General features: G+C 40.2%; 1 protein-coding gene across 3 annotated transcripts in view; it reads left to right on the forward strand.

Moving 5' to 3' along the window:
- The window catches only part of AFF2 (AF4/FMR2 family member 2), a 538,237-nt gene that overhangs the window by 335,919 nt on the left and 175,057 nt on the right, over window positions 1-27,261 (forward strand). For all 3 annotated transcript variants that reach the window (XR_006353941.1, XM_043974303.1, XM_043974304.1), the window contains exon 4: window positions 26,622-26,666. Coding sequence is in view for 2 of the 3 variants with exons in the window: in XM_043974303.1 (XP_043830238.1) it covers window positions 26,622-26,666 (45 nt within the window). In the remaining variant the exon portion in view is untranslated. The remainder of the gene's footprint in view (window positions 1-26,621; window positions 26,667-27,261) is intronic.

Consider the following 27,261-nt stretch of genomic DNA (forward strand, 5'->3'; position numbering starts at 1 on the left):
GCTACCTTAATAAATGTGAAAGACTCCTCTAACTGAAGGATAGCGTGCCGGTAGTGTACCTCACATGAAAGTAAGCATGCTCCAGTTGTGTCAGATGTGTTCTGTTGTCCCACAGTGCCTAGCATGGTGTCTCAAGCTCATAGGATCAAAGATATATATGGAGAGAGAAGAGACCTTAGAAGCCATTTAGTCTACCTCCCTCATTTTATTTGCACATGGCAAGTCTCAATATGCATGTGTTGAATGAATGAAAGAACACATGAAAGAAAAGTGTGGGAAGGGCATATGGAAATCTTGACAAGTTGTCAAAAACTGTTCTCCTTCAATGACATATGGAATTAAGCTCTACAGCCTTGTCACCTGATTTAAAAAAACCACAATTCCTAGTGGGGGCTGGGTGTTTTCTTTCTTTTTTTTAAAAGCATCTCTGTATGGGGGGGAGAGAGGGGGTTATCTCAGTATTTTGGCATCTTTTGTTGCCATGTGCAGTGGAGACTGGGGAGTGGTTCAAAACAGAGAAAAGTACTTTCGTAATGAGAAGCCCAACTGACTTTTGGAACCTGGAGCCAAGATTCCAGTGACATATTGTGCTGAAATTGGAACAAGCCAGTCTGCGATCTTGATGTGTTCTGTATTTAAATTGCAGACACACAAACACAGTTGCCGTTCTCACCCCAAGTCTGAATAGGTCCATTTCCTTGCCGAATCACTGCATTTTGTGTGATGTTCTTCAGTAAAGTGGTTCAAGAAGAAATATGAACAACCACCACCTCGTCTTGCAGCTCGAACAGGCACAGGGAATGGGAACTTCAGGCTGACATCCTGCCTTCCCATTCTTGCCATTCATTAGAACAGGAGTGTCAGATGCTGACTCTGATTTTCTCCTGCCAGCTTGTCTCCTTGGCTCCAGCAACCCTTTACATATGCAATATTTTCCATTTAGTTGAAGATAGATGGGAAAATCAGTACCACCAAAAAACCATCCTCATAATCACCCGCTTTGTGCACCATGTCAATTGCTGGAAATCACGACGCTATAGATACGTGGAGTTGTCATGTTGGAAGTGATTATAAGATGTAGACTCTAATTATTACAATGACAGAGGCTGTCATCAATTAAGAGACTGTGGAGTTGGGGAATTGTATTGATTCACACAGAGGAATTTGCGCAGACTGTGTCTTGGTTTTCTCACCCTTCCTTAAAGCAAGGTAAGAAGAATCCATCCCCCTTCCCCCCTCCCTCTCCCCAAAGATAGAGTAACCGTTTTTCAGCCGAAAAAGGAGTTTCAACTATGGAAATTTGTTTGCCCATCGTTTTATTATTTTTTTTTTGCTGGAGCAGTGAGGGTTAAGTGACTTGCCCAGGGTCACATGGCTAGTAAATGTCACGTGTCTGAGGCCGGATTTGAACTCAGGTCCTCCTGAATCCAGGGCTGGTGCTTTATCCACTGCACCACCTAGCTGCCCCTTGCCCATAGTTTTAAATACGACTTTGCCCTGGTGGTAAGAAACCTTAGAGGCCATCCAGGCCGGTCCCTTCATTTTACAGAGAAGGAAATTGAGGCCTGGGGAATGGAAGGAACTAAGCAGCAGAGCAAGGTTGTTTGTCTCCAGGTCCCGCCCTCTTTCCTCTGTTACACCCTTCTTCAATAAGTAGCTGGAGGGCCATATGAAACTAAGTGGTGTCATCTTCATGGTAGTGCCAGCCTAATGGCTTTCTTTTCTACCCTTGGCTTTACAAGGGAAATTGTTTCCCCAGAACCAGTCTGGAACTGGGAGGCAGAGGACCACGAGTGGTAAAAGGAAGTGTTACCTCCATGCTTCCAGATGAAACTGCTGAGTTGTCTGGGTATCAGAACCTTCGGGGAATCACATCTCCGCTATTGTGCCTGTGCGATTCCTTAGTAATAAAAGACTGTGGAACGATTGGCCAAAAGGCCTTCTTGGGATTTCTATAGAGGGCCTGAGTGAATGTTCTTTGTGTGAGCTCAGCCTACCTTTCCATCACTGCTCCCTGCTCTCCGCCAGTCTCTTCTTTATGCTTGGGTGGTCATGTTTAGAGATTTCCCCACAACTGGTTTTTCATACAGTCACATTTCTCAACCCATCTGAAGGATGTTGTGCTTTGCATGGTAATAAGGGCCTCTTTGTCTAAGCTTCCTTCATTTCCCGCAGTGTGCAGGCAGTCTCTATAATGTTAGAGTAGCCTAGGTCTTCCAGGAATAAACAACTTGGCCGTTATTTGGTGATGGTGGTAGCAGTAGTGGTGTTTCCAGCTGATTTGTCCCCAACTCACAGGTTCCCCTTTAAAAAATAAAACATTCAAACAAACTCCAAATAAAGCAATTCATGAGAATCATTTCAGATACCAGGCTGGTGTGGCAGGTGCATGTGCTTGCCTCTTGGACCTTGTGCCTATGTGCACAGAGGACTGTGTATTTACAAAAGAGAAAGACCAAATGAAATGAAGGGAATTCACTTAGATATATCGTAGAGAAGAAAAAGCCATTCCTGGTGTATGATGAGTCGTTTGTGAATTTCAGTCATGTGACTGATGCTTCTAGAAGAACTCCCGAAGAATGTTACTGAATGGATAGCTCCAGGCTGCTACCTAATAACATTTTGTTTTAAAGTCAGTCATAAGAAAACATTTTGCAAACCAGCATCCTAAAAAGGCGAAGGGAAAAGTTTGCATCCACAAAGGTCTTCTATGATCAGAAAACACAGGACCGTGTGCTTGCTATCTTGCTTTGACATATGGAATTAAGCTTTATAGCTTTGTCACCTGAGAAAGAATCTTTTTCTCCCTGTCAGCTATCCAGAACATAACAGGGTAGGGTTTTTTGTTGCTGTTGTTGGGCTTTGTTTTTGTTTTTTGTTGTTGGGGTGTGTTTTTTTGCCTTTCTGCCAATTAAGAGTCTAGTTTTACAGTCCTCACATAGGCTACAACAAGCTTCCAGGAAATCAATGGGAGTTCAATGCCATCATAAAGGTGACAGGATTGAGTCTTAATATAGCATCATTTCTATTTCCCCTAGCCAATCAGGGTCCAGTTCTTTCTGTCCAGCAGAGTCTGAGGCGCCTATATTCGCAGATTATTTCCAAAGAAAATTGTTTCTTGGAGGTGCTATTTAAGAACGCTTCAATTGAAGCTTTCTGTTGAGTTGTGCCAAACTACCAAGAGAAAAGATGAGAGAGAATATCTAAATCATTGACATTTGGAAGCATAAAGGGCTTTGTGGTCATCATGTAAAGTATAAAAAAGTATAGCCCTGACTTGGAGATCAGACCAGAAAGAACAGTGAGTTTTTCTGAAAGATATTAAAAATTATGGCTTGTGATGAAAATAGGTTTGATGAAATCTCTGGTGTCAGTAAATGTGATCATCAGTTACACTGCTACATTAATATTTGCAATGACAAATCTTTATTGCTATGATTGGAAAGTGGTTGGGGAGGAACTAGTGCAAAGAGGGATTTCAGAATACAGATGAACTTCTTTGAATATATGATAAGATTCTTTGGATGACTTGAGTGATCCCATTTTACAGATGAGAAAACTGAGGTCCAGTGTGATTATATGATTTGCCTAAAGTCTTGGTTAGTGGTAGAACCAGGACTAGAATCTGGGTTTTCTGACAAGTGCCCTTTTCTATACCATACTTAGAGGAAAACAAAAGTCCAGGCCAGTTCCCTTATCTGTGCCTGAAGTAAGTACCAAGTACTTTAAAGTGAGTGTTTAGAGCTAGTTTAAACTGATCATAGTAGCTAAAACTTTGAACAAAGGCCAATAAAATTGTAAATTTATTATTTATTGATTTGACGTTCTTTTCTTTTCAAATTTTGAATTTCAAATTCTCTCCTCAATTATACATGTGAAATCATGCAAAATATTTTCATTTTAGACATATTTCCAAAAAAGCCAGACAAATTTTAAAAGTGAGAATATTCTCTCCCTGGAGGTAGATAGCATTTTTCCATTGTGAGTCCTTTGAAATGGTCTTGGGTCATTGTATTGATCAGAGTAGCCATGTCTTCACAGTTGATTATCATTACAATGTTGCTGTTGCAGTGATGTCCTGGTTCTTTTCACTTTGCTTTGCATCAGTCCATATAGTTCTTGCAATGTTTTCTGAAACCACCCCTCCCTTGTGATTTCTTATAGCACAATAGTATTCCACCACAATCATATGCAACAACTTATTCAGCCATTCCCCCATTGATGGGCATGCCCTCGGTTTCCAATTCTTTTCCACTACAAGAAGAGCTGCTATAAATATTTTTTTGTACATATAGGTCTTTTTCCTTTTCATTTTATTTGTTTGGGATACAGACCTAGAAGTGGCATTGCTGGATCAAAGGGTACATATAGTTTTATAGCACTTTGGACTTAGTCCTAAATTATGTAAATAGTTTAACTTTAATGAGTCCCTTATGATTACTCTTTCATGTTTACCTTTTTATGGTTCTCTTGAGTCTTGTGTTTGAGTGTCAAATTTTCTATTCAGCTCTGGCCTTTCAATTGGGAATGCTTGAAAGTTCTCTATTTCATTAAATGTCCATTTTCCCAAGAAGGATTATGTACAATTTCACTGGGTAGGTGATTCTTGCTTGTAACCCTAATTCCTTTTCCTTTTAGAATATTATATTCTAAGCCTTCCACTCCTCTAACGTGGAAGCCACTAAGACTTGTGCGATCCTGGCTGTGAATCCTCCCCAACAATGGCCAATAATAATGTTAATGTCAGTAGGTAGGCCCTTCAACTGATGATTAGTAGGAAAAACAGTTACACTTCCTTTCCTACCCACCCCCCAACTTGTGAAGCTAATGCAGATTTTTTTTTTAGAAATTTGTCAAAAACCTTTAGCCAGGGCTCATCTGAATATCATGTTTTCATTTATTAAACATCATGTATTTTGGAGGCAGCTAGGTGGCACAGTGGATAAAACACCAGCCCTGGATTCAGGAGGACCTGAGTTCAAATCCAGCCTCAGACACTTGACACTTACTAGCTATGTGACCCTGGGCAAGCCACTTAACCCCCATTGCCCAGCAAAAACAACAACAACAACAACAACAAACCCCACAAAAAACCATTATGTATTCTTTTGAAATACATGTTTCATCTGTTTGAATCAAAGAATTTCCAGGACAATTAAACCTTTAAAAAATTAGTTCTCACTGATTATGTTTAATTTTCCTCTGTAAGAAGAACCTCTCTATGAGTTATTCTTCCTTTTAGCTTGAAACTATTTTGCTTCTGATTCCATTTTTGGAAAGATCAAGATAACTAGGATGGTGGTGGTGATGACTCCATGGTCTTTGAATGAGGATCTTACATTTTGAGAACGTGATAGCATTAGTTCGGGTTTAATTTAATGAAATTTAATTTATTCATTTACAAATACGGCCTTAAAAGAGAAAGATAACTTTGACTTCAAAGGTCCTGACTTTGATTCCTGATTCTCTCATTACTTATGTGGCGTTGGTAAAGATCTTTAAACTCTCTTGACCACAGGTTCCTCATCTGTAAAATGGGGGAGGGGGTTGGAGAAGATGACTTTTGAGGTCCCCTTCCACCTCTAAATGTGGGATTCAATGAATCAGGGTTTCTTAAGCCTTTACTTTTTTCCCTGGAATCCTGAGTCAGTCTGGTGAATCCTCTTGGTGAACCCCTTCTTAGAATCATATTTTGAAATACATAAAACATAGGATTACATTGTCATCAAAATCTATTAGTAAAAAAGTTAATGGAGCCCAGGTTAAAAATCCTTGCTATGAACTCTGTTATTCTTAGCCCCTTCAGCCTTTGATCCCTTTTCTACCACTCCTTTACTCTGCAGAATTGTATTAAGCATGTCAGGGTGGAGCTGGGGAAAGAGGTCTGTGGTACTGAGAACAATTTTGTGGTTTTCACTAGTTCATGGGTTGTTGGCTAAATACTTTACTATCAAGTATCCAGCCTGCTTTCGGTAAGCATCTCTGTAATTTACTAGGCAGGCTCTCAAATAGGAGATGGCCTCAATTATTATTACCTCTTGGTTTTATTTTATTTGTCATCCACAAAACAACTTAGTTCTTTTGCTGCTCTTGTGAGTGGTTTTAGTCTTCTGACAGCAGAATAATAATAGGATTCTGGTTTTTTTCTGGTCAGATCTTATTCTCTCACATATTGACTAAATTATATGTCTCTTATAGTGTCTAAGTCCAACTTTAAGGAATTATGGGGGACACTCAAAACAAGTTATCTTTATTTCCTCATTTTTACCAACTTTATCCCATACAGTCCCAGGTACGTGACCTTGTATACGTTGAGAAACATGGGAGAATTGGACCCAGTGAATCACATCTGTCAACCTCCATTGTCATGGCAACTGCCTTCCAATCTACATCCAAGGGACCCCACAAAGTAAGAATAGTAATATGAGCAAGTAGTACTTTTAACAGTAGCTGTAAGATAATGTATATGCTTGGACTTTAAGAGAGCTATTATTTTATCAGTGTGATTACTCTTTCCACCAATGCATATTACAACCCCATTATATATTTCAGTAGACAATTTATCTGTAGCCAGAAGAAATCATCACTTGGTAGCCAGCCCCCTAGTGATGAGCCTCACTGCATTTAATTAGACTGTGTACGCACTTTGTGCTCCTTTTCAATAAGGAAACAATTGGCTATGTAAATAGCCATTCTAACACTATACTATAACAGATTAATAAATGGAGGATGCTCTTGAGACTACTATTAATTGGCTCTCATTGGCCCTGCCTCACCTTTAACCAAGCTTTGGGACCTAGCATCAAAGTGGCTTGTCGTCTTTTGTTTGTTAGTTTGTTTTATTAGGGATGCTTATAGAGGTGGGTTTTGAAGAAGGTGGTCCCCTGACATCAGTATTCCTCCTTGTGGACCTTCAACTACAAAAAAGGTATAACCAGGACAACTAAAGTAATAAGGGGCTTCCTAGAGAATATCTTTAGACGTCTTTGCTTGGATATCAAATGAGAGGATATTTGTCAAAACACTTCTCACAATTCCTGGAACATAGTAGGCAATAGAGAAATTCTTATTCCCTTCCATCTCTGGGCAGTCAGGGCAATTCTAGAGAGACACACTTGAAAGGCATCGTCTTCTTTGTGGCTGGTCCGATGAAATGCTGATAAATAACCTGAAATATCAAATGAGCCCTGAAAACCAAGAATTGAGAGAGAAATCACCTGAAATCCACTTCTGAAAGAGATACTGTTAGAAAGGAGGAAGAGTTGGATCACTGACAGAAGATTGACATTTATAACCACTTAGGTACATTTCAGTGCCCATAAATTAACAAGTGTTATTATCTTGCACCTTTAAATCTTCATTTGTCAAAATGTGTCCATCCATCCCTCTTCTTCTTAGTACCTCCAATTTGCTCTTACAGTACTGTCTCTTCTCCCCCCCCCCCACCACCACACATGTACACACAACTGTTTTGGCTTAAGCCCAGTTTCCTTGAAGATAATGATAATCAAGCCAAAGTTATGGCTGATTTCTGTAGAAGTCAGTTAATTTCCCTTTCTTCTGTGATCACTATATGGTTTAAACCCCATTCTTTAGTAGTTCAGGTTGTGCACTCTCAGCCACAAGAATATGTGTGCATCTTTACTGATTTAGTGGGAGAACTGAGTGTGTAGTAGGAATGTAATATACTAGAGAGATCTGAACTGGCAGGATCTGGATTTTTTTTTCCATATCTGCCATTGAGTCCTTGCACGATCATGATCATCCCTTTGCTGATCACAGTTGTGGAAGTGCTTATCAGGCAGAGGAATGACAGTGAAGAGAACAAAGATGTTGAAAGTGACCAAATTCACCTAATTATTTCTTGACAAGGTCTGTGCTGGAGGCAAGATAATTGTGAGACCATTGAGGAACAAGTTCACAGAGTAGCTGAAAGAGGGGAAGATAATGAACATGTGGAAATTATTGTAGGCCTTATTAATACCAAAAAAGGCAACCAAGAGTGCATGAATCTGCATGTTTACTTTTCTCCCTACACATTTTTTCAAGCTCATCTACACATGAGCTTTGGAAATCCTTGATAAGGGTATTAGTAGGGAACAAGAACACTTTTATAAGTGGTATTCTACTGTGGACCAAATCTTTTCCATTTTGTCATTGACTTAAAGATATAGAGACCAAGGTCCCCTTGGGCTTATTGTATGTTGGTTATGAAAATGCATTTTATTTGGCAGAACAAAATCTCCTTTAAAATTCTCTTCCAGCAGTGTATCTCCCATATATACATTAACATCATTCAAGATTCCTTGAAAGCTATAACAACAGAAATGCCCCTCTTAAGCTACCCTTGAATCAGAAGCATCAAATAATGCATTAAACAAGGAAGTATGTGCTCCATAAAATTGTTTTCAACTGTGATGGAGAGATCCAGCACAGAGTCCAAACTGCAGAAAAATTCCCTGTGGATAGTGAGGTCCTTTATATGTTCTTGATTATGGATGACATTGTACTAGTTGCATCAAGCCCCAGAACATTGCAGAACAAAAGTGTTGACCTTGACCACACAGGAAAGATTGAGTGGAGAAAAAATGTTTCTTGTCCAGATTATAACAGTTAGTCACATGTCCAATGTATAGAGTCCATGAGTGTGTATATTGATATATAGATAGATCACATATATGTATATATACACATATGTACATGTGTGTATATGTACGCATGTATCACAAACAATACAGATGAACTATGAGTTGAGACCAGGATTAAATAGTAGGAGATGAGCAGGCCCAATTGCCTTCAGGAATTTACCAAGGTCCTTTAAATAATCCTGAGCTTCTCCTAGAAACAAAGACCCATCTTTTCATTAGTAGTGTTCTTCTAGGGACAGCTAGGTGGCGCAGTGGATAGAGCACCGGCCCTGGATTCAGGAGTACCTGAGTTCAAATCCGACCTCAGACACTTAACACTTATTAGCTGTGTGACCCTGGGCAAGTCACTTAACCCCAATTGCCTCACTAAAAAAAAAAAAGTAGTGTTCTTCTGGTCTTGTTATATGATTATGGGACATGGAAAACAAAAGTCTTTTAAGAATTGAAAATTAGTATCTGAGTATCACTCAGAGTACATGGGAGAGGTATATGGTAGGTGCGAGCAGACTGAAACACCTAATCAGTGAAGAACTTGGAAGAGCAACAAGAGTAAGTAACATCTTGGGGCAATGTGCGATAAGAAAAGGTGGCAGCACCATGTGGCTAGTATGAGGAATGAGAGGAAGATGGCCCAAATGCTTCATTGCTCTCTTCTTGACACCAGTATGTTGGATAGCTCCTTAATGGGAGCTTATGGAGAGAAATGGACAAAAGCCATGCGTTGGATTCAGTCAGTTCCTATCTGTATCATTAGAGGGAACATCTGGATCATTGAGATCACGAATTTGTTTGAGAGTATTCATAGACAATGAACCTAGACGCATTACCACCAAGTCAAAATCAGGGCTGCTAGACAGGGCGGAGAGGAGAGAGTCTTTAAGGCACAGTCTGAAGAATAATCATGTGACCAACTTATGAAACTCAGCCATTCTCATTTTTGCTTTAAATGTTTGTAAGTTATTTATAAGAATGAAAGGTCTTTTTGTCATATAACTCTACAAACATTTTAGCACTTGTCAGCACTGTTCAGCCTCTAGACCTAGGACAAATGGCCCTTCATTCTTGGACATACAAAGTGCCTTTCTGTATCAGGTTCCTTGCAAGATTCTGGGGTCTTTTCGATGCAGTTCAGTTACGATCTTCTGCATGGTCTTTCCTGATTTACCCAAACTGTTAGATCCTTCCTTCCCAAACTAGTTTCTCTTTAACTATTTTGTATAGATTTCTATGAATTTACTTCATACTTATGCCATATATATGGCATTAATATCATTAAATCACTATTAATTCACTTTATACTGTATACATAGACACAGCATAAATATAAAGTGAATTCATAGAAATACATGAAAATATGGTATTATAACACAAATACTTATGCGTACTTGTGATCTCTTCCATTAGGACATAAACTCTTTGCAAGTAGGGATTTTTTTCATTCTTTCTATCCACAGTGCCTAGCAAAGTTCCTGACACACGGTAAGTGCTTAATAAATGCTTGTTGGATCTGATCAAGTCTGCCTCCTGCTTCTATGCCCTTGTACAAGTTTTCCTTCATGTTCAGTATGAACTGACTCCTGGCCTCTTGTTCTTAGAAGTCTGTAGCTCCCTTCAAACTCATGGGTCCCCTCCTGTGGGAAGGTTTCCCTAACCCCTCTAATAGTACATGTTCTTTCCTTCCGTAAATGTTGGTGTATGTACTTATCTATGTACATGTTGCATCCCATCCCATCATTCCCTTCCCCCTTCCATAGATTGTATGCTTTGAGGGCAGCAGCTTTTGTCATCCTCTTTTTTATATCCTGGAGGTCTAACAGAGTTCCTTGCGCATGAAAGAGATAGAGATTGGAGCTGTGATTTCACTGTTATACCTCATTCCCTGTACCAGTACAGGTAGGCCCCTTTCTGCAATGTCTAGTCTTAGAAAGTATCCTAGAGAAGCCTGCGATGTTCAATGCCTAGCCCGTGGGTACCCAGCCAAAATCTGTCCCAGGTAGAACTAGAATTCAGGTTTTAATGAGCTGGAGGTCAGTTCTTTAGCTCCTATATCATATGGCCTCTCATTCTAGGCACTTCCAAAAGAGTTTGTTAGGCTGTATTGTATTCTCCTATCCTAAAATTTTCTTTCTGTTGTCATATACCCTTATAAAGCCATTCTTATTAGCTGAGAGGCTAATAACTTGTCATTAAGGATTTAGGGGAACTCACATAGGAAAAGTGTCTTAATTTATAGGGCACATAAAATGGCAATCCCAGAATGCTAAGAAAGAAGCATATCATTGCATAATAGGTAGTAGACATTTTTTCAGAACTTTGTAGGGTTTGGAATATGGTGTCATTTTCTTTTCAAGCCTGGACTATAAAATGTTTAAAGCTTAATGAAACATATTTTATATTAAGTATCTGGCTCCATCATTTAGATATTAATGTTATAATCACTCTTTATTTATGCTCTACCCTCAGCCAGAAGTCTTCAGGGCACCCCAAAAATGCCCACTTAGCACAGCCATTCGGCTCTTTTTAATTAGGATGTTATTTTGTATTTAAAAGCCCCCCTTCTCTTTCTGAACACCCCCCTCTTATGGAGAAAGGTTGTAAAACAGATTCAGGAAATCCTTGAGTAATCCTTAATAGTGCAATACATGTATTGCTAGGTTCATTTCTCTTTAGTTGGGAGCATTTTAGGAACGCTAGTCCTATACTGAAGATGGTAGTATCTGCCAAGGCCACTTGACAGAATTTCCCTGAAGCGTCTTCCTCTCCTAATATATCAACGTCTCTTCTTGCCTGTTTCTTGTGGGGTCCAACAGCAGGTCAGCATTCACTGGTAAAGAAGGACTTTCCTGAAGTGAGCAGCAAGCCATAGAAAGTCAATTAGTGGAATCCAGTGTCTACTGAGCTATTTGACAAGAAGGTGTTCTTGCTGCCAACATTTAGCAACTCGTGGAAATGGTCACCATTGGAAACCAGGTTTCAACTTTCTGCCCTGGGCTGCCAAACGTAGTACAGCCGAAAATGCTAAAAGGTAGCTGAACTTTGAATGATAATTTCGATGACTGTCTAGTGAAATGGATTAATGCCTAATCACTGCACCTCTGAGGCTTAAAGTTGCTAGTAGGAGAGAAAAATATGTTTGGGCTGACAGTTGAAAAGGTCAGTGGTGAACTGATGTCAGTTCCTAGCCGAATCTCAAATCTGGGCTACTGCAAAGATTTAGGAACTATTGTGCAATTCTTTTTTTTTATCTTTTCAAAAAACTGAGACATCATCAGGTTTCAATACAAATGATGATGCTTTTTCAGTTCATTGGACAAATACTCTGGGCATTGAAGATGATGTCAAGGTTACCATTGTAGACTTTTTTTTGCTCTGAAGTATAAGTGAAGCAGGTGCTCAGTAGTTCTGAATAATTCAGAATCAGATTAAAATGTAATTGGGAGGGGGCAGCTAGGGGGCATAGTGGATAAAGCACCAGCTCTGGATTCATGAGGACCTGAGTTCAAATGTGAGCTCAGACATTTGACACTTACTAGCTGTGTGACCTTGGGCAAGTCACTTAACCTTCATTTCTCCGCCAAAACAAAACAAAACACAAAAAAACCAAAACAAAACAAAATGTAATTGGGAAATATTTAATTAAATAAATAAAAATACAATAGAAGGTAGATAATGTTAGTATGTGTTTTTCCAAGTCACTGCATGACCCCTGGAGATCCTTATGTACAGTTTAGGGGTCCCCATTTCTAATTGAGTTTGACACCACTGGTGTAGATTCTTTTTCTAAAAGCCATAGTGCTCTTATTTTCAACTGGGTGATAGTCACTGATTTGTTATCAGTCAAAAGAACACAAGTAATATCTCTGAAATTACCTTACCTTTTTACACTGTTTTGTTTTCTGAGTTACAGAACTCTGCAAACAAAGGACAAAAAACCATGAGAAGCAGACAAAAAAGTCATTCATATATTAGGAGATACAAACACTTCTGTAAAGTAGCCTTGGCAGATAACACTACTACCTTCATAAAACAGGGAGCCGCCAGATTTTATTGTGGTTCTGTGGAACCATTGTGTTTTGGAGCTGTGATGGAGAAGGCTCCAGAAGTCTGGCTAATGAAGAGAACTAATTTTCATGAGAGGGAACCTGTTTTCTTAATTCTCTGTTGGCACCTGGCTATTTTTCAAGAGTGTTGACCAATGTGGATTTTTACATCACTGTTTTTTCATGATCAGAATGAGAATTTTACCATCTTGCTGGGCTCTTGATTTGTTGTGCAGAAATCATTTGGCAGGTCTCCGTGTTACTATAACAGTAAGATCTGAATAAAGTTTCCATGCATATGTTTTAACTATTAATTAACATCCAGGTATCATAAAGTATGGTGTGCCATGTGTTGTCCCTCTTTTCCCTTCAGGACATAGGACAACATTGCCCAGAAATACCTCAAATGTGACATTGAGTTAATGCCATCAAAATATGTTATTAGCACATTCACTGCCATGAGTTTATGTGGTACTATCTAACTTTCCAGAGGAGCACTGTGCTCTGTCTCCTTTTGAAAAATCATATTGAAGTACTTGATTTTCTTTACATCATTTTGCTATTACCTCCCAATCAATCAACAAGCATTTGTTAAGCACTTCCTATGTTCCAAGCACTGTGCTAGGCGCTAGAAATACAAAGCCAAAAGGAAATAAATGCTTTCTGCCCTTGAGATTACACTCTAACCAAAGGAGAAGGCAGACATGTATGCATGCGCATGCGCGCGCACACACACACACACACACACACACACACACACAATCCAAAAAAGATAATGGGGTGTAGGGAGGACACCACAATCAGGAAATGCTTTATATATAACATGGCACTTGAAGTGAGTGAGTCTTGGAGGAAATTAGTTGTTGTTAAGGGGCAGAGCTGAAGAGGGAGTGCAATCTGTTCTTGGGAGGTGGGGGATAGAGTGGAGTGGATAAGGGATAGTAAGAAGGCCAGTTTGGCAAATGTGCAATAGGGCTAGAAAGGAAGGTTGGGCCAGGTTGTGGATGGCTTTAGATGGGAAAGAGTTCATAGTTGATCTTGGAGGTAATGAGAAGCCAGTATTAAAAAGAGAAATAAAATAAAGACTGTGAGTAAGGGAAAAGGAGATGCATTTCAGAGATGTTCTAGAAAGGATCTGTCCCTTGCTTAGATGTGATGCCGCCTCTCCCCTCCCCTCTCCTCCCTCTCTCCCTCTCCTTCCTTCTCTCTCTCTCTCTCTCTCTCTCTCTCTCTCTCTCTCTCTCTCTCTCTCTCACTCACGCGCGCGCACACACACACACACACACACACACACACACACACACACGCAAACTATCCTTGATAGGAAAGCAGTATATTTAAGCAAAATAAACCAATCTGTTCTAATTACCTGCTCTTGGTTTGCCACCCTCTACTTAGAGGAGGAGAGGCAGTATTGTTCAATATACGTATGCATTGATGGAAGCTGGTTCTCTAAACCTCCATCTTTATATAATTATGTGGACAGAAATATTCACAAATAAAAGTTTTAGGTCAGCCTTCCAATTTTTCCAGAGCTATTTTTCCTGGGGCAAAGAAATTCACCAGCTTCGGATACAGTTATTAAGCACCTCCAATATGCCAGACACTATGCTAGGCACTGGAGATAAAAATGGCAAGATGAAGACAAGTCTTTCCTAGGGAGTAGCAGACATAGAAGCAAATGCATAGAAAGTAAATACAAAGAAATTTGTCAGAGAGCATTTAACAATAGGGGAGGGGGAGGAGGGGTGAGATAAGGAAATGCATCCTGTAGGAAGTAGGGCTTGAGCTGACCGGTAAAGGATGCAAAGAATTCCAAGAGGGTACAAAGCAGGAAGGAAGAGCATTCCAGGCATGGGGGTAGCCTATACAAAAGCATAGAGGCAGGAGCCAGAATAGCAACTCCGCCGGGAATGGGGCCCAGATCCCACATAAGGCAGTGGCTAGGTAGCTAACAAAGCTGGAGAGAGTGAAGCCTGTTGCTCCCAGCCATTATTTATATGAGAACAAAGTGGTAATTTTGCAAACTATCACATCTCAAAGATGGGACCATCTTCACTGTAATAAAACTATTACTCTGTAACTGTTTACTTATCAGGAGGCTGTTGGATGATTGATGACCTGAAAATGGAGGTTATATCTCACTTCATTGGAAATGCAAACGGACTAGAAAATCTCTACCTAGTGGGGCATATTTTTAAGCCAAATCAGGCACCTCTGCTGACCTCCTATTTACATTTCTTTGAGAAAGAAAAAACAACCCATAAAAGCTATCAAGAATCACATTTCACAGCAGGCAAATTAATTGGTTTTCCAGTATTTGAAGGGAGGGTTTGTCCAGTGAATGGTGCCATTTAGAGGCAGAAAATTATTGGCTTATTTGTTATTGGATAAAAGGGGAAGGGAAACATTTTGTATCCGGAAGTTTTAATGTGTTTAAAATCCTCATTAGGGATTTATAGACATTCTTGCTTAGCCTATCGCCTCATTAATTTGAAACTAAATAGTTATTTCTGTGTTTCAATCTCTGTTCTTTTTCTTCTTCCCTTTCTAAAAAAAAACCTTTTCTTTAATTAGATATTGCATTAGAATTGGGTCTCTACACTAGCTGGAGATGGGGAATTAATTAATGAGATTTATAAATCTAATGGAAGTGAGTTATTCTATCATTTCATAGTAGGGAGCTGTTAAGCCACATGAGCAGATCGAAGAGATTTCAGGGAGGAAAAAAATGGTAACTTCCCAGGATAAATTGAGCAGTGCTACTTGGCATTAATAGATAAAAGTATTTTAATTAGAGTTAAAAACTAATTGGGGAGATAGCGAGGAGTCTCTTGCCATTCAGCTGGTTTGCTCTTTACAATTCTCCCTATCAGAGTAAAAAGCAATTCTAATTCCATTTATGTGAATAGCATTGTCATCCAGTGGCATTGGAGTGAGTGCTTTGGGTTGGGGTTTGGAGAGGGCAGGGAGGGGAAAACTAAATTCTTTAGATTAGAGCAGAGGCTGCCAACCATTCTGAGGACTCCTCCTCCCTTGCTTTTTTGTTGTCCTCATTGTTTCACTAAATTTTCCTGAAGCTTTTTGTTTTTATATCATAGACCTTTCTGAAGAGATAGAGACTTTTCAATAAGCCCTTCCTTTTAGCAAGCGAAAACAACTAAGCCAAGCCAGCTCCCATAATGACAGTGTATATAGCAGGCTGCACCTATAGGGACCCGTATCTCTAACCAAAAGGAAGGAAGGGAATTTCCTTTTTTCTTTCTTGGGGGCCGAGAAAAGTCATTGCAATTACAGTGCGCAGCTTCCATTTCTCTGTTACTCTGAGTCACTGTGTATATTGGTTTTCCCTGATGTTTTTATTTCAGTCTCCATCAGTTCATACAAATTATAGGATTATAGATTGAAAATTGGAAGAGAATGTAGGGGACGGTGGGTCTGGCCCCGGTGGAAGCCCAGGGTCCTACAGCTAGGAAGGCTCACTCCTCTAGGGCCACATTGAGCACCCTTGTCCTGGACACCCTTGGGTTCCCATGAATTCTTCACTGTCGTGGCTTTCTCATAGTCCAGCAATATTGCTTTGAAGTCTTATGATGCCCTGTCTCTGCAGCTATTTCCCAAATGATAGGCACCCACTTTGCTGATTGAAACAATTCATAATGACAAAAGCTCTTTAAAATTCAGTAACAATTAAACAACTTACATTTTATTAATCACAACAGCAGAATTGGAATGGATTTCATCGGCCATTCCCCTCTGTTACATGCCCAATAGGTGGTCATCTACCCTTTCCTTAAAGCTCTACCACAATCTCCTAAAGCATCCCATGCAACCTTTGGATAGCTCAGACTGGTGTAAGAAGTGTTTCGCTGTATTCCACCTTAATCTGCGCCTTTGTCACTGCTATTCCTCACTCTTTGTTCTACTCTCTGGGGTTGAGGAGAAAAACTTTGACTCCTCTTCCCTGTGACGAGCCTCCAAATACTTGAAGTCTACTACCATGCCACCACCATCCCAACCCCCAAATAAATTTCTCTTCTTGGGCTCTACATTTCCAGTTCCCTTGGCCCATCTTTTTATGACATGAATTCTAGACCCTGCACCATCCTAGGTATCAAAATGTGATGGCCAGAATTGAACCTGCAATTCCAGATGTGGTCTGAACAGGGCGTGCATGCATGTGTGCATGGATGTGCTTAATAATATATATATGTAAAACATACAGATGGTATTTTTATTAGATATATTGAATTAAGCTGCAGATTTTTTTTGGAGCTGAAACTATCAGTTGACACGATGTTTCTCTGACCTCCCCCCAGCCAACCTCCCAATCAGGTCCCTTGATGGCTTCTTTCAACCACAGATAGAGTAAAGACATCTGTGTTTGTCATTGTGGCTATGTGAATCATTAAATGGCCATTTTACAAAGAACATGCTGTTGTCTGGTAGGTAGGACTGGGGCCTTTGATGTAAGCCCTTTTCAAAAAGGCAGATTAAAAATATGATTCAAAGCTATATATTAAAATGATTGTTTTGCGAATGCATTTAGAGCAATTAATTGAAGACCCCACCATGGCCCTGTAACTGTGTCTTCAGAAGTGATTATAAAAACTGAACTGCTGCTCCACCTGTTTAATGAGGAATTCCTTGGGAAAACCAGAAGTGCCTTGAAGAATTTGACAAGTCAAGATGTATTTTAAAAGATAATCACATTTTTAAGCATTCCATGCTGGCAATCATGGTTTAGAATCTTGGAGACGCTTGCTGAATACAAAATATTTAAATTCTTTATAATAAATGGAAACCCCATTTAAGCACTTTCAAATCGCTGGCCTTTTGAGAGGATTCATTGATAAATCTAGCACTCCAAGATCCTCTTGTAGACAGACCCTCATTGGGTCCATTTAGCTCCCTATTGGGCAGCCTCCTGCCCTGGGGCCAGATTTCGCCCTCCAAGTGATATTGCTCTAATCACTGCTGCTGCATCCCTGGGGATAATTACCTTACTATCTGGCTGCTCTAGTTAGACAATTCCGAATGGAACCTCTTAAGGATTAGAGCAGTTGAAGAGCTGTGAAGTGTGGCTAATTAGTTAATCTACATTTCAAAGGGCAGTAGATAACAGGTGATGACACTCTGAAACCCAGGCACCCAGTCCTGGTGAAAAGGAGGATGGAACCCCTTGACTTCAAAAGCTACTGAGTCGCTTCCCCTCTGACCTCTCCTCTCTTCCTATCCTTGTCTCCCTTTCCCTGCATTTTTCTATAGCTCTATCTTCTTTCTTGTCCACTATCTCTTCCTTCCATTTCTCTCCTCTTTTCTCTTTTCTCCATGTCTCTATTCCCCTTCTCCTTTCTCTTCTCCTTCACCATTCCAACCCAGTTAACTCTTTGCTTAATGGGGCAAGATATGGAAAGAGAAAAGTGGAGTAAGTATCAAAATAGTCTAGACTTCGTTTTGGAATCTTTTCTTCATGTGAATAATGTGGAATCCTAGAAATCATCTCACTTGGTCCCATGCCACTGAGCAGGTAAAGGAGGACCCCTGGGCGACACCTCTCACATACAACATGCATGTGATGCTTTTCTGTGATGTGATTTTTCCAGCCACTTTAATTATGGTTATTCAAGCTGATGATGACTTTATTTGGCATTCACTCTGACATGACAATTGATACAAGGGAAGGTGAAGTTGAAGATTACTGGGTCAAAGAGACAGTGTTTAGGGTCATAAAACTTCCCGGCAGATAAATTAAAGACCATGTGTGGGAAGCCAGGAATCGACAATTAATAAAAACAGGGTGCTCAGGTCATCAGGAAATTGGTTCGTTCTTTTGGCATTAATTGCTATGATATCCTGTGATCATCTGGCTGGATTAGCAAAAAATATCATGCATATGGAAAACTTCTAAAATATTTTCTGATGGATTACAAAATGCAAATGTGTTCTCCTTCCTAAAATGCCATTTTGTACATTTGCTACTGCAGGTCATATGCCTCGTTCAGAAGCTAAATGATTTGACTGGAACTTATGCATCACTGTTTTCACAGTGTCCTCCTTCACTACAAGAGATAGCTGGCCAGTGCAGGAGACAGGCATTTGGAGTTAATAGAAATGGCAGGAAGATTGAGATTTAGCGGAATGGAGAGTTGGATCTTAAATGGAACTTTCTGTCATTGTAGGGACTTGTGCTACAACAGGATGGGTGGTACATCTTGGTTCCTGCCACCAAGCACACGTTCTCTTGGGGCCAGAGATTGAGTTCAGTTGCTAAGAGCCAGATGGATCTCAATGTCAATCTCTCTCTCTCTCTCTCTCTCTCTCTCTCTCTCTCTCTCTCTCACACACACACACACACATGCTTTCCTCCTTGATGTACTCTGTCTGGGCTATCCTTGGGAACACAGCCACACAGGGCAGGCCTCTGACCATTTCTCCTCTGGGTTTTACACACAGTATTAACAGAAAAGAAGGAGAGGAAACGAGAAACATGCCCAGTCACTGCAACCAAGCCCCTGCACAGTACATTGACTTTGGGTGGCTGCTGGCTCTTCTGTCTCCTGGTTTGATACTCTTTATCCCAGCACCCTTCTCCAGTACTCATTGTACACAAATTTTCTCACTGTCCCAGAGTGGCTACATTTCATATGCAGACCACAGCTCCAGCTGGATTTCTCTGTCTCCCCCTTCAAATACAAATTTGTATTGATACATTTTCTTTTTATATTGCCTTCATATCCAAAATAGGTCTTTCCCCCTCCCTATCCGGGGAGGTTATCCCTTGTAACAAAATAAAAAAAGAGAGTTCATCAAAACTTACCAACATATCAACCAAGTCTGACAGTACATATTCAATACTTTATACTCATAATCCTCTACTTCTTCAAAGACTGGAAAGACGTACCTTTTTAATCTCTTCTATGGAGCCAAGCACGACCTTATAAATACAACATTCAGTTCAAATTTTTGCTTCCTTCCATTTAAATTGTTGTATTCAATTGTACATATTATCTTTATAGAAGTCTCCCCATTCTTTTCTGTATTCTTTATACTCATTGTTTCTTATGATATAGCATTATTCCATCACACATACATATATATATACACATACATATATATGCATACATATATATGCATATATATATATATATATATATATAGACACACACACATACCACACGACACCACACCACAACTTGGCAGTTATTAAGTGTTTGGCGTATGATTGTTGACTGACTGACCATTTGTGACTCAGTGGATAGAGCACTTGTCCCAAAGTCAATAAGACCTGAGTTCAAATCAGGACTCAGGCACTTGCTAAGTTGTGTGACTCTGGCCAAGTTATTTAACTGCTGCCTATCTTAACTTCCTCAGTTGCAAAATATGGATTAATAATAGCACTACCAGGGGCAGCTAGGTGGCACAGTGAATAAAGCACTGGCCCTGGATTCAGGAGGACCTGAGCTCAAATCCAGACTCAGACACTTGACACTTACTAGCTCTGTGACCCTGGGCAAGTCACTTAACCCTCATTGTCCTGCTCCCCCCCCCCAAATAGCAATACCTATAATAATAGCACCTAGATTGTTGTGACGATCAAATGAGATATTTGTAAAGCACTTAGCACGGTGTGTGGCACATGGTCATTTCTGTCCAACACTTCATAGCATGCCACAACTATCCATGGACATTTTTGGCAAAGTTACTGGAGTGGTTTGCCATTTCCTTCTCCTGTGGATTAAAGCAAACAGAGGTTAAGTGACTTGCCCAGGGTCACACAGCTAGTAAGTATCTGTGACTGGATTTTAACTCAGGTCTTTCTTACTCTATTCATTGAAACATCTAACTGGCACATAGTAGGCACTTAATATATACTTGTTACCTCACTGATTCCCCTATCATTGGGAATCCACATTTTCTCCAGTTCTTTACCATTCCAAAAAGTGCTTTCTGAGGTTTTTGGTACTCCGTCCCCCATCTTGGCCTCCTCTATTTTATATTCCATGGATGCCTAGCAGTAGTATCTCCAATTCAAAAGAAATAGTAATTTATGTTTCTTAGCATAATTCTCAGTTACTGAAAAAAATGCTCAGCCCAATTTACGACTCTTTCTGCTCCAACATTGACTATTCCCTTTGATCTTCTTTGGCAGTTTTGGGGTACAAAATAAAACTTAAATTGTTTTGATTCATATTTCGCTTTCACTCTGAGTGATTTGGGCTCTTTTCCATGTCATTGTTTCTACAATGTGATAGATAGTGATTGTCTACATGATAGATGCTGGCAGCTAGATGATGTAGTAGAGCACTGGGCTTGGAGTCAGGAAGAACTGAATTCCAATCTTTCCTCAGACACTAGCTGTGCGCTGTTTATCTCAGCTTCCTGAACTAGAAAATGGTGACGGGTAATAACCCGTACCTTTTAGGGTTGTTGAGAGAAATAAATGAGATATTTGTAAAACACTTAGTACAGGGAAGCTAGGTGGCGCAGTGGATAGAGCACCGGCCCTGGAGTCAGGAGGACCTGAGTTCAAATTCGGCCTCAGACACTTAACACTTACTAGCTGTGTGACCCTGGGCAAGTCACTTAACCCCAATTGCCCCACTTAAAAAACAAACAAACAAACAAACAAATAAACAAAAAACACTTAGTACAGTGCCTGGTACGCAGTAGACACTATATAAATCTCACCCACCACACCTTTGCTTCTACCACATAATATATTCCCACTTCCTTGGTTCAACATCCTTAAAGTAATGAATATTCATGTGTGTGAGTATGGAATGACTATTATCTAGTTTTCATTGGAGTCTATTAACCATTTGTCCTTTTTAAAAAGTTTGGCAAAAATACAGAATGGAAAAGTTAACACCACCTCTTCTGATGCCCAGGACTTTTGTGGATAAATAGAAAACTGGACAAAGACTTTCCCACATCATGTAACTATTGTGAAATTTTGGTTTTGCCTTATTTTTGTTTTATATAGCATTAGTTGGGGGGGGTGGCTAGGTGGTGCAGTGGATAAAGCACTGGCCCTGAATTCAGGAGTACCTGAGTTCAAATCCGGCCTCAGACACTTGACACTTACTAGTTGTGTGACCCTGGGCAAGTCACTTAACCTCCATTGCCCCGCAAACAAACAAACAAACAAATATATAACATTAGTTGCTCTTCAATAATAAGTTGATGACAGTAGAAGGGAATATTGGAACAAGACTTAAATATCTTTGTGTGAACTCAGTTTGCAGCCTGTTAGCAAGCCAGTTCTTGAAATGTTCTTGTTGATTAGGACATCCTAAAGTTTATGTGAACTAAGAGTTGACATGTGATTCTACTTTTACAAATTATCATTCACAACACTTGAAATATTGAGTGGAGCTGCATTTGAGAGTGTACTAATATCACTTGGTTTTCCATTATCTTAGTCATGCGATAGCCTATAGGTTTGGGGCTTTCTATTCACTTACTGGATAAATACGAAAATATATGCTGGAAAATGTTCATAATAACTAGCTAAAAACTGGCTGAGGGAAATGGTCGAACTGGACCTGAGAGTACGCTACTCAGTGTCCCTTAGGCCCCTTGATTGAACTGTTAGACATCAAAGTACAGAGGAAATAGTGTTGAATCTGGAGTTTAAGGACTCTGGTTTAAATCCTTTCTCTCTCATTTAGTATCTGGGACCGTAGACTATCTGTTTCACCTTAGTTTCCCAGAATGAGAGGACTGGGCCAGATGATTTCAGAGTTCCTTTCCAGCTCTAAAATATGATCCTATCATGCCATTTCTGGACCTCCTTCTGAGAAGTTTTTGTTTTCGAAAATGAGATTGGTTACGTTTTCTTTGTGCTTTGCAAGTAACTCCAAGTTAGGTGACTGCAGGATGGATTCTGAAAAATAGCCTTGCTCCCTTTGAAATTCATTAATAGCAATGTGCTCAAGGACTCACATTGATCTCCTCCGTAATAACCATGTTGTAATAATTATTCTTTTAATGTTTTTTATTAATCTAAATGTTGTCTATTTAACATCATATGCTGCTTATGTCTCACTGCCAAAATCATCATCTCCTTGATAATCCTGTATTACCATAATCACCAAGAAGTATAGTCCAAACTGATTCATTACCGAATGATTAAAGCATCCTATCCAGGTCTTTTATTATTAATTGAATATTTGAGGATGGAAAGGCACTTGCCATCACCAGGGAGGCCTGACTATTTGACAAGCTGCACACTTATCATCAGACCTCTTATCCTTGGGTGGTCTGGCTCCCAACCAATGGTGTTGGTGGGAACACTTTGAGGTACAGAAGAAGAATGACAATTAGTGCTTCCATCCACTTTTACATTCCCTGAGCCTCAGGTGGTCATTGCTTAGGATTGTTCACCCCTGGCTGTGAATGCTAATGTGAAGCTAGGAGAAGCGTGACTCACATCTCTTCAATTTCTTCAATAAAAGTCAAGTGAATCAAGATCTTAATGCTATGGAACTATTAGGCAGTTTGGGAATTCTCTGGATAACTATCAGTCAATCGATAAGCATTTGTTAAGTAGCTGCTATGTGCCAAGCTCTGTGCTAAGTGCAGTTCAGCCTTGGACAGCACCTCAGAAGCCATTTAATCCAGCCTCCCTATTATATAGACCAGAAAATAAGACCTAGGAAGATGCAGTAATTTGTCCAAGAGCTACAAGTTGAATTCTAGTTCCTCCTACCCCAAATCAGAGAGGATTCTTAAGGCAAATAGATGGAAGTCTGGGAGTTGAGCAATCAAAATTGGAAACCTGATTCTCATCCCAGCTTCATCACTAATTCTAGACTCCTATATCCTCTTTTCAAAATTAAAACGAGGTCCTGGATGAAAGTGTTTTCTAGTGGGTTGGGGGAATAGATATGCAAATAAAAGAGAGGTAAGGAGAAACTATATAAAAAATGAATGTACTGATTTTGAGCTGTACTCCCTTTTTGAAGAATCCAATTCTGTTTTCCTTTCTTTTCAATAGGCCAGGAATGAATCCAGGGGGCTGCTATACCTTGAGAGTTGAGTCAAGTCTCAAATCATTGTGGGGTAGCTTGAGCCTAACTGTTGGGAATTGAGCATGACATGTCATTAGATGTTTATTTCACAACCCTATGCCTTAGTGACATATGTGCTCCCCACTGCACATAGTGGATGGCTTCCCTCACCCAATCAGATATGTACATGTCCTGATTTGTGGGCAATCCAGCTCTGACTAGGAGAATCTTTCTTTCTTTCTTTTTGTGAGGCAATTGAGGTTAAGTAATTTGCCCAGGGTCACACAGCTAGTAAGTGTCAAGTGTCTGAGGCTGGATTTGAACTCAGGTCCTCCTGAATTCAGGGCCAATGCTCTATCCACTGTGCCACCTAGCTGCTCCAAGAGTATTTCTTGATACAAGGAAACAACCCAATTGAAGTCCTAATATATACTGTGACCATATTCTTGACCTTGTCATTAGGATCATAGATTGAGATTTGGAAAGGATTTTAGAGGCCATCTTGTCCAACTTCTTTATTTTATAGATGGATTAACTGAGGTTGAGGCAGCTAGGTGGTTCATTGGATAGAGTGCTAGGCCTGGATTCAGGTAGACCTGATTTTAAATCCAGTCTCAGACACTTACTAGTTGTAGGACCCTGGGCAAGTCACTTAACCTTTGCCATAATTTACTAGAGAAGGAAATAGCAAACCACTCAAGTAGCCTTGCCAAAAAACCCCACCAAAACAAACAAACAAAAAAACATGGACAGTATTGGTGTGCTATGGTTGACAGGGTCACAAATAGTTGGATACGATTGAATGATTGAACAACAACAAATTGAAGTTAGGTAATTTGTCTAAGATCACCAGAGTAACTGAGAAAGTCCTGATTCAAACATAGGTCCTTTAACTCCAAATCCTGTGTTCTTGTTCCTGTACCATTCTACGTAGTATTTTCCTACCTCACCTACCTCCCAAGTACAATGAAGGACAAAGGGAATGAATAAGTGAAGAAATGAATGAGGAAAGCATTCATGGGGAGATGGCTGTCCAGGGGGAACACATGCTGCTTCCTGTCTCTCCCTCAAGGTGCTCTGCTGCCATTTATGTGCTAGTTGTGGGGATGGCTGGTGCCTTATCCACAGAAGTCACTTACTTCCTCAACATGATAGCTGTGACGGTCAGGCTGGAAGCAAGACTGTTGCCTGGGGGTTGCCACCTTTCCAGGAGCTATTGTGCCTCTCTGCCTGTTGGTGGCAGTTGGTCAGCAGTTACGGCTTGTGATGAGGAGGAAGATGCCCTCCCCCTCTCTATAATCATTTCTGCTCTTAATGATGTCTGTGGGATCTGGCATGAAAGCAGATCTGGTGGTTCGAGGGAACACTGCTACTCTCAGGGCTCTTGGATTTAGGGTCCTGGGCTTTCTTTATTAAAAGCTATCGGGGGCAGCTAGGTGGCGCAGTGGTTAGAGCCCTGGCTCTGGATTCAGGAGGACCTGAGTTCAAATCTGGCCTCAGACACTTGACACTTACTAGCTGTGTGACCCTGGGCAAGTCACTTAACCCTCATTGCCTCACAAAAATTTTTTTTTTAAAAGCTATGGGGAAAATTTGTTTTAAAAGAGCTATGGGGAGATGATAGTCTAGAGCAGGGCTTCTTAAACTTTTTCCACTGGCGACCCCTTTTTGCCCGAGAAACTTTTAGATGACCCTGGGTATAGAAGTATATAAAATAAGTATATCCAGCCTTTTACTGTTGCCAAATTTTGTGGACCCCCCCCACATTTAGTTATGTGACCCCATAAACCCCATAAACCACAGTTTAAGAAGCTTGGGTCTAAGTGGTGTTAGTGGTTTGAATTGTCTGGCGCATGCTACCCCCTATCTCTTATAAGGATATTTGGTTGATACTGCTTAATAGTGAATATGCCCTAAAGGAATATCTTCTCCCATAAACCATTCCCCAGTGAGCTATAGTACTCAAGTAGAAGAGATCATAAGCTCAAAGATGTCAAACTGTATTGGACCTTAGAGATCACTGACTCCAGACCCCTCATTTTACAGATAAGGGAACTGAGGCATAGAGAGGGTGTCACAAGCCCAAGGTCACACAACTAATAAGTGTCAGAGGTGAGATTTGAATCCAGGTTTTCCTGATTCTGAGTTAAATATTATATTCAGGACACCATGCTGCCTCCACTTCAAATTACATAGCTCTTTTGTATTTATTTCTTTTGTGTGTGTTTGTGTTGCTTTCCCCACATTACTTACAAACTCCTCCAGGGTGAGGTGTAGTATATACCTTATTCATCTTTGAATCCACCACAAGACCTTAAACAGAGTAAGTACTCAGTAGATATTTACCGATTGATGTCAGAGACATGAAGATTGAGTTGGATGGACCAGGGATTTGACCCAATATAATTCCAATTTTCTTTCTAATGATCAATTTAGACTCAGAGTTCTTTATATTAATATTAGGAAATTGATTTTAAAACTTGCATGATTGAGAGCCTGGGTTGTTCATAAAATGTTTTAATAGAAGACTGGCCTGACACCACAAAATAATAGACTGTCAAAGCTAGAAGGGAACTCGAGAGATAATCAAGTCTGACTCCTTCATTTTCAGATGAGAAAATGAGCCCCTGGAGAGACTTGCTCAGGGTCATCCAGATAGAAAGTAGGGCCTGGGGTCGTTGAGATCTGCTGTGTGAAACCAGGTCTTCGGCCTCCCTTTCTGCTCTGCTACAGTCATGGTGTTTTATAGCAAATCAAAACACAATTGAGCATCAGAGGAAAATGAGTATTTTGTATTTCACAGAGAAGCACTGATGGCTAGCCTTACTTTCTTCAAGCATTTTCCTACAGCTTAAAGAAGATCTAGGTGATGTTTTGTGAGAGTAATTAAATTGGGTTTTATTTTTTGTTTGTTTCAGATCAACCTTTCTAGCGATCCCAGCTGTGTGGAAGAAATTTTGAGGGTGAGTTGAAACTTTTATTCCTATGATTTTTTGGTAATTAATGAAGCTGTCTACCCAATCATGATTATGCACACCTGTAATGCCTAGTAATAGGAGGCCAAAGCTTGAGCTTGGGTGCTGCAATTGGGGTAAAGCTTTTTGGATGTCCTACTAAGTATGACACCAGTTCAATGAGCCCCCATCAGTGGGGGCCCAGCAGGCTGCTAAAGACGTGGCAAACTGGCAGCCCAGGTTGAAAACAGAGCAGATCAAAGCTTCTATGTCAATCCATGGTGGGATTGGGTCTGGGACTGGCTGCTACACTTCCAGTCTGAGTGGGATTAGGAAACCCTGTTTCAAAATAACATCAATAATAATGAAGATTTGTATCTGGTTAAAGTGCTCAAAGTAATTGCTGGGCTGTTTCAGCAATGTCATGCTCAGAAACTCCCATCCAGCTCCAATTCCTTTATGGAGGATGCTTATGCTTGGCTTGTTTTCCATATTTCCTTTGTTCTTCTCTCCCATCACATCACAGCTTCTAATCAAGCTTTATTTTTCCATCTGCTAACAAATACTCATTTCCTACCTCATTCCTCATTTCTTATAGTTCCTG

Source organism: Dromiciops gliroides, chromosome X (assembly GCF_019393635.1).
Source record: "Dromiciops gliroides isolate mDroGli1 chromosome X, mDroGli1.pri, whole genome shotgun sequence".
NCBI lineage: Eukaryota > Metazoa > Chordata > Mammalia > Microbiotheria > Microbiotheriidae > Dromiciops > Dromiciops gliroides.